The sequence below is a fragment of the Saccoglossus kowalevskii genome, chromosome 4 (genome assembly GCF_978046115.1).
Source record: "Saccoglossus kowalevskii chromosome 4, keSacKowa6.1, whole genome shotgun sequence".
Lineage (NCBI taxonomy): Eukaryota > Metazoa > Hemichordata > Enteropneusta > Harrimaniidae > Saccoglossus > Saccoglossus kowalevskii.
This window is the reverse complement of record NC_140644.1, coordinates 34001469-34010501: the sequence shown is the minus strand read 5'-3', so window position 1 is coordinate 34010501 and position 9033 is coordinate 34001469. Positions and strand designations below refer to the sequence as shown.

The window sequence follows — 9033 nt, the reverse complement described above, 5'->3', positions numbered from 1 at the left end:
AAAACGTTTACAACTTCTGAATAAACTTGTACATTTTATGTATACAAGAAAGACTGCATAAACAAACACATGTACTTCTTTGTACAAAAGTAGCAATTTACAAATTAAAATTGTACAATTCATGAAATTGTATTTATTCAAAATAGTAATTTTCTTCTTAGTGGGTTTCATTTGCTGCTAATATTGATTTAACTTAGTTGCTGGTAATTGTATTTACTAACTTTGTGTATTGATGCATCAATTGCTTATTATTATTTGACTGTCCATACAATGATTTAGGTATTGTGTAGTATCAGTTTGACAAATATGTCAGCAAAGGATGTACAACAAACTGATTGTGGTGAGAGAAATATAGATTTATTTCATTGCATTTTTCTTAATTGAAAAATAACAAAACTGGATATATATGAAAAAAAAATCAATTTGGTTAAACTAATCAAGGAAAAAATGGCATTAATTCATGGTAGGGTCCAAAACTGGATAATTTTTAACATATGCAAATTAGGCACACTCAATAAAACTCTCGCGGTAAATGTGTTATACTCTTTTTAAAATGACTCAATTAACTCAGTGAATTGTAGTAAAAATATCATTTGAAATTCACAGTAATCTTGTAACTAATCTATTGAAAACGTTTTTATACTTTTACGTGTGAACAATAAAATACTAAAGTTAATATTTTTGCACAGTTTATGTATATCGTACTATCGGGCATATAGTTAAGTTTATTTTGATTCACATTGATTTAAGCAACCGAATTTCTATATATTATTCATGTAATAGCAATCGTGCTACCCTGTCCAAGGGAATCGCAAAACTATTCCGAAGTACAGTTTTTTTAGAGTTTCTCTGTTTTCACTGTGATGGTTGCCAGGCCGTGAAAATGCCTGCTAACGAGAATACAAGAGTTTTTCTCATTGGGAAGGCATCAACATTATATGGAGTCATCACTTTGTCCACCAGCATCGTTTGTGTTTTATTCAATGAACCAGATTTGACACTTTGACAGAAAAAAAGGTGTCCCAATATGAAAAATCACAAAAGTTTGAATTGTAACAGAATGTACTTGAAACACATCTTCGAATATATTTTGCTGCCTATGTGGTATATCTGTTCGGCGATATATGATGCCTTCTATAAGCTTGGTCACATTTCTTATTTGCTCTAATTCCCTACACTAGGTTCAAATTTAAAATGTGAAATTTGAAAAATATTTTTCTATTTAAAATAAACTATTTTTCATATTGTAAGTATATGAAAAGTTGTTGTAAATAGACAAGTCAGCAGTAACATAGTTATTTTGATACTAACTGAATCTTGACATTAACATTCACGAGCACAATATTTATTAATTTACAATAGTGTAATAATATTTGAACATATGCTATTCTCCTTAGTGCAAAAACGGCTGAATCACAATAATTATATGTCAAATTTAAAAAACGTTACGAATGATGATATTAATATGGCGGCTACGTGATCTTCTCACCGTTTCTGAAGTACAATGAATTGGACTGCAAATCAAGCGTGACACAGGAAGTGGAATGTTGTAACCTGAAAAAAAAAAAAAAAAAAATAAGCGGGTACTTTCATACTTTGTCTACAAGGAATAAATTTGTAAAAAAACATATCACTGTGAACATTTTACACATCTAGTATTAGAATTAATGTTCATTAGTATATTATGTACAACCATGAAGCTAATGCCCCACAGTACAATGAAATAGCATTATTTTGTGTGTCACAGTTTTCTTTTTGAGAAATGTGTCCTAATATTTTAGAACTATTCCACAGAACACAATACTATAAAAAATTGCATTTTTTGACACATTTTCAAACCCATATTTTTGGGAACATAGGTAAAAGCATTATAATGCCAAAATAGTGACTTTCCACTAAAATACAACCATACATTTCTCGAAAATATGGCTGGTATCTGTTTTGAAGTCAACATACACTGAACACCAGGGCGCTATAGCGTATGATGTAGATAATATTCTGTTACTTGCGCAAACGCTCGCGGAGCGCAAAACGTTCACGTTGTTATTTCAGTATATCGCTCAATAAATTATTACTACAAGCAGTAAAAAAGTTGTACAGTAATAAGTTTACCCCGAGAATACGATAAAGTATGCACTCAGGCAGTATGCTACGCATCGGTCAATATGATCACCGTACTACCAGTACGCTATGCTACGCGTGGGTGGGTACAATCACCGTACTGCCTTCGTGCGTACTTTGCGGTATGTTTGTGATAAACTCATATTAAACGTGTTAACTACCTACTTGGCATGTTCTTAGTGACGTCACACATTCATTCCAGGATCGCGCTGTCGTTGTGGTGTTAACCTGCAACACGAACATTTATACGACATATTTAATAACTTTATTGAGACTCTTATTTTGCACTAAGTTGCTTACAATTCATTTTATTCCAATCTCTAGTATTTAATCACTTAAATATTCCCAGAAACAACATTTTCATAATTGTGTTTCGTCATCTATGCAAGAATATCAGGTAATAAATTCATATGTGACACCTTGAATATTTAGGTGACTCAACAAAGATATTGGACAAAAAATACGGAAGCATAAATACTTGACCGAACTTGACGCCATGTTATTAAGTAAAACAGAAGTGCAGTGCGAAACAAATATGGATACTATGAATACTATACTATGCATAGTTACTGATAGAATAATGACACTGTGTATTTTACATTCGTCTTCGCAAAGCAACAACAATAAAGAAACAAACAAAAAATAAAAGACAATTTAGAAACAACATCCGTGACCCATCAAGTACTTATGGGAGTCAAATAATTTCAGCATAAGCGGTACTCGCGGGCGTATAGGTCACGCTTGACAGAACTAGTATCAGTCATCGAGCGTGTACTGTTAGGCTACGGTTATTTGTGTTAGTGCGAGTTAAGTAAATAAATAATAGTGTAAGATTCTATAATATTTTACACAGATGCCGAGTTCCTCATATAAATTCAACTTTTAGATCTGTGAAACCGAGATTCGGAATTTCACCATACAACATATCAAACATAATCGAATATAATTATAAATGGGGCGCAGTTGATTAAATTAATTTAAGCAAAGAGACATAGTCAGATTGACCAAGCCCCAACATAACGTATTACGTCATGATACACTCAATTGATAATCAGTGCAATAATTGTTGACCAGAATGAGATAGTTAGCAAAAACGATAGATGTCATACTTACGTGTATCTACCTCGTATATTTTTCTTTGTTCTAAATGCACTGTACATAACAAGAACTGCAGCGATGATCATAACAATCACAAACAATATACATATAACTGTAATAAACGTGTACTTCGCTTCTACCTGCTTAGATTTCACGGGATTACCTAAGATGAAATTAACATTAGCTTATATGTACAGTGGATTTTGTTTTCGAAGACAGTATAGTGTCAAGAATTTACTGAATTGGAATTCATTATATTACAGTTGAATAACACAATACCTGTCATTAGCTGTATTCCCTCATCCGCAAGATCTGTATACTTCTCATAAAATGTCAAGCGCGTGCTTTTATTTTCATAAATACGTTTTGTGTTCTCAGAATTTAATTCCTTCGCCCCAGTAACAACAGACGACGTATCTGCTTTTCCATGTTTCGAAGTAACTGAAGTATTCTCAGTTTTAAACCGAGCAAGAGTGTTTATTCGATCTGGCGTGTTTGCTTTTTCAGCTGACGAATGAAGTGTCACACTGGTGATGCTTGGTGATTTTTCAGTTGTTGAATAAACATGAGATTTATAGGTTGAATCTGTGGCTGCACGTTCTGTTGTCACAGATAGTGATGACGGTAAATGACTTGTCACGATGTCAACTACAAACACAATGAAATAAGTAATGCAGCATATATATCAGTATGGCAAATATTCAAACACTGCTACACATTAAATGTCATACTAAAAATGTATAGTAATTCAACTTATTTTTGTTATATACACAATTAAAAAAGGATTACATGTCTGACACACTATAATTAAGGCGTTCATGTTTTCCGTAAAAACAGCGTTGAAGATAATCATGTTATATTTACCAAAATATTTCCATAATTTATTATTCATTATATGTATCATAGCGGTTCAATGTAAATACACTATGTTATATGAATCCAGACAATCTGGTTGGTCAATGCAAGCAGACTGATATAAATCCAGGCAATCTGGTTGGTCAGTGCAAGCAGACTGATATGAATCCATACATTCTGGTTGGTCAGTGCAAGCAGACTGATATGAATCCATACATTCTGGTTGGTCAGTGCAAGCAGGCTGATATAAATCCAAGCAATCTGGTTGGTCAGTGCAAGCAGACTGATATGAACCCAGACATTCTGGTTGGTCAGTGCAAGCAGACTGATATGAATCCATACATTCTGGTTGGTCAGTGCAAGCAGACTGATATGAATCCAGACAATCTGGTTCGTCAGTGCAAGCAGACTGATATGAATCCAGACAATCTGGTTGGTAAGTGCAAGCAGACTGATATGAATCCAGACAATCTGGTTGGTCAGTGCAAGCAGACTGATATGAATCCAGACAATCTGGTTGGTAAGTGCAAGCAGACTGATATGAATCCAGACAATCTGGTTGGTCAGTGCAAGCAGACTGATATGAATCCAGACAATCTGGTTGGTCAGTGCAAGCAGACTGATATGAATCCAGACAATCTGGTTGGTCAATGCAAGCAGACTGATATGAATCCATACAATCTGGTTGGTCAGTGCAAGCAGACTGATATGAATCCAGACAATCTGGTTGGTCAGTGCAAGCAGACTGATATGAATCCAGACAATCTGGCTGGTCAATGCAAGCAGACTGATATGAATCCAGACAATCTGATTGGTCAGTGCAAGCAGACTGATATGAAACCAGACAATCTTATTGGTCAGTGCAAGCAGACTGATATGAATTCAGACAATCTGGTTGGTCAGTGCAAGCAGACTGATATGAATCCATGCAATCTGATTGGTCAGTGCAAGCAGACTGATATGAATTCAGACAATATGAGATCAGGGCAAGCAGATTGACATTTTGACACTATGGCTCAGAAAAAACAATATCTCATGATGTTGGTCGTTCTACAAAATATTTCTTGTGTATTTGAGAGATCTCATTTCAAATTCCCCCGACCTCAACAACCCTTCAAATTATTACACATTTTAACAATACCTTCTCCGAACCTTAAATATAATAATGACCCAAATTTCTCAATCACCGTTGGGTATGTTGACTGCATTTGTCATTCATGCACGTCGATCGGTTATGCTCATTGTATAATGAATGCCGTTTACTGACGACGAAAAAACAGGAGAATGGTATGGACACTGAGGGTTGTATGAATATGGAATAGCAATAACTATGCCATATCGATCTATATAAACTAGTTATAAAAAATAAAAATGTAAGTGTAAGGTTTAATCGCAGTCACTGTTTATCAAATTGTGAAGCAGCAAATGCCAGTATAAAATTTATAGTACAAACAACTAACCTGTAGGGGTATATGATTTCATTCTTGTAGTGATTTGATTCAGAGCTGGTAAATCAGCAGCTAATGTCTCATGAATCGTATCTGTTTATACAGAGAATAGTTGAATTTGTTATCGGTTAAGGTGTTCTTATAGTTTATGTAAAACAAGATTGTAATCTATTCATTTACGACGTCACCATTTTAGATTACGTCACAGACGAAAAACCTTATAGTTTATATTAAGTTTGGCATCTCGGGCAGCCTAGTGCTGGAGAAGTGTGCATGATTTCGTATGGCTACCTTTCAGATTGTATTGGATATTTGAAACGACGCTTCTTTAGTAAATCATGTTTGTAAACAACCTTGCTGAATAATGGTGCAACGCATCGTTTAGTTCACCATACATATGACATTTCATAGAAATGAATTTAAATCATTGTCAAAAGATGAACATCAAGTACGACGTCAAATCCGAATTTCCGACATCAAGTACACCAGAGTGTTAATAGTATATTAATATGAATATATGGAGTCTCCTTTCAGTACTGGTAAGTATAGGCTGAACATTTTTTACACTTTCACATTTATAGGATTTACGTGGAGGATACTTACGACAGGGGCAGAAAAAACGAACTTCGTAGTCAAGACACTGTCCCGAGCTCTGATCTTTGTTAAAACACAGCAATCCCACCTCAGTGCTGCACGTTATCTTCTTCTGTCCAATGGTTTGATCATGGAGTGAACCTAAAACTCGACACTCAATGTTTGTCGGATTTGCACACATGGGGTATTGTTTAACTATTTCGCCAATTAGCTCATAATCACCACCAGTCTGGCCAGGATTTGGGTTATCTATGTCGATCCATTGTGTCCACTGACCTTCCTGGCAGATGGTTGAAGATGGTTGTACCACAGGGGTGGAGATGAACTCATCTGAAACATACATATATCATGACAATTAATGCATAACTTTAAAAAAATCAGATATGTTATCGTCACGAATCTGGTATCCTATTTATCCAATGTATCCACTTCCCAGCTTTCTAGGCGAACAGTTAAATAAGTGATCACAATTTGTGAACGTGGATTCTAACCACTGTAGAGTGTTATGAACACTAATCACCGTCAGCTACTATATTGCGATTAGAAAATAAATGTATATATTGTTTGGTCATCACTATATTTAAATATCAGGGATACATTGGTAACGTAATTGCTAATTTGTTAATCTATGGACATGGATGAAATAAATATGTGCAGCGAAGTTTAGAATTGAATATTTACATATTTGCGACATTATATCACACGTGCAAATACAATTCGTGTCTTATGATGTGTGTCCAATCACCAACAAATAATCGAAGTGAAACCAATTCCTAAATTATGATTATGATAGAATAACGAAAACAATTGTTATTCTTGTCAAGCATTATATTAAAATTATACTTACCACACGGGCAATAAAAACGAACTTCGTAGTCTTCACACATTTTGGACAGTTGATCCTTATTAAAGCACATTAACCCTATTTGCGGCATGCAGGTAATCTCCCTCTGTCCAGGTATCTCATTGTAAAGCAACCTTGAACCAGCTGCTCTGCACTCAATATCTATTGGCGATTCACATACGGCGAACGGTTCCATTATGTCAGCAAGCAATTCATAGTCACCACCATAGTTCTGGTCATCAGTGTCAAACCATTCCGTCCACCTGCCACCGTTTTGACAAGACGTTGGTGGCAGTTTGGAATGTGTCTCTGAATTCCAATAAATATAATATTGCATAACTAGGTAAAATGCATTTGTAAGGGAGGCAACAAGTTCCATGTAAGGTGCAGTAAGAAACTAAACACACATCAAAGAGCACAGAATGAGCTTTATACGTTGATCTGCTGTAGGATGTTTTGAATTTTAATATTAGCAATTCCCCATACCTTTAAAGTAACATTTCTTTTAGCTCAACCTTATGTTGTGTCTCAACTTTGAAAATACCGCAGAACATATACGTCATGTAACGATTTTCAAGAGACGCATATTTTACTACCTGCAAAACTATTTAGGCAAGCGTACTGGAGAATAGACCGGACAACTCGTCAGTCAGACAACATTCCTTATTACGATTCTATATAGATCTCTCGTGACGTGTCAAAATTGACATTAATTATAATATTAGATCATAGGATGTTTGTGGCTAGTCAGCAAAATATGTTCACACGTTACAGACACATTGTACTACCACTGACACACCAGTGATGATCAGTTATCGTTTGTATTAACGGCGATGAACGATCTAGCAATAATGTGATGCTCTGTATGGTATTGAACGATCCTCTTGTTGAGACACAAATTTTGTATCATGTTACCAAAACAGGCTTTTATGTTACGTGTTGTCTAATATTGTAAATTGGTGTAATTAAAACCACTTCAATGTATATTTGAGTTGCACTGTCTTGTTCTTCCATCAACAAAATTTAGCATAACTTCTAAACTTAAATAGTATAAAATTAACTACACTCGTAAATAATTGGTTATATTCAATTGGAAAACTAAGTTCAATAAGCTTTTGTAGTTCGACTGTAGCTCTAAAGTAAGATATCCTTTCACATTGATAATACAGATGACAATTATCGTAAATGATACTACAACATGTTTATAATACAGACAGACTTTTATTCCATCTTTTAACTGAGTCATGTACTGAACTCGATCTCGTCAAACACATGCCTAAAATGCGTCGTAGGTCAGCGATAAGACGCCGATACATCATAACTGTTGACTAAATGCGTAATGTGATGAAGAATAAAATATAAGTTGTCCATTCCTCTTCAATCAAATTAAATCGGTCCAAATGTATTTATGCTAATAGGGCTCAGTAATGTACTTACTCATATACGATTAGATGTGGTTACTAACCTGTTTCACTCTGTTCGCTAAGAATAAGGGATGGTACTTGTGTCACGGTTTCTAGAACAGCGGCACGTTTATGAACATTTTCAGCCTGGGCCCGCCCTGTGAAACAAAACACGGGTGACGTTCTTAATAAAAACAATGGAACTTGGGTAATTTTGTAAAATGTGGCCCATTGGCGAAGACAATGAAACAATACTGTAAAATGTTCCTACCGGTAGGACAAAGAAATCGAACTTCATAGTCCATGCATTGCTTCGATTTTTGGTCTTTATTATAACAAACGAGACCCACGTCTGTGTTGCATGTTATTTTATTCTTTCCTGCTACATAACTATGGAAGGAACCAGAACCGACGACTCTACACTGGATATCCAAAGGTGTTACACAAACACCGAGTGTCTCAATTAAATCTCCAAGTAGTTCATAGTCGCCGGCAGAATAACCACCCTCTGGGTCAGACCTGTCAATCCATTCAGTCCATTCGTATTCTGCAGTGTGAGTTTCCACTGAAATACAAAGAGTAATGTATCATTGCTCAAACTAAAAACGTTTTATTGTGTGATTAACGATTAGATATTATCATATACCGAAATCCTTAAAATATTATTATT

At 35.1% G+C, this 9033-nt stretch overlaps 1 protein-coding gene across 1 annotated transcript in view; it reads right to left on the bottom strand.

Annotated features, from left to right (window-relative positions):
* Window positions 1-335: 335 nt before the first annotated feature.
* Window positions 336-9033, bottom strand: part of LOC102804954 (uncharacterized) — a 49861-nt gene continuing 41163 nt past the window's right edge. The window contains exons 27-35 of the mRNA XM_085498398.1: window positions 8635-8928; window positions 8426-8521; window positions 6964-7269; window positions 6126-6446; window positions 5535-5615; window positions 3499-3867; window positions 3235-3382; window positions 2287-2349; window positions 336-1554 (exon numbers count right to left, since the gene is read on the bottom strand). Coding sequence (XP_085354524.1) covers window positions 2307-2349; window positions 3235-3382; window positions 3499-3867; window positions 5535-5615; window positions 6126-6446; window positions 6964-7269; window positions 8426-8521; window positions 8635-8928 — 1658 coding nt within the window. The 3' untranslated portion in view covers window positions 336-1554; window positions 2287-2306. The remainder of the gene's footprint in view (window positions 1555-2286; window positions 2350-3234; window positions 3383-3498; window positions 3868-5534; window positions 5616-6125; window positions 6447-6963; window positions 7270-8425; window positions 8522-8634; window positions 8929-9033) is intronic.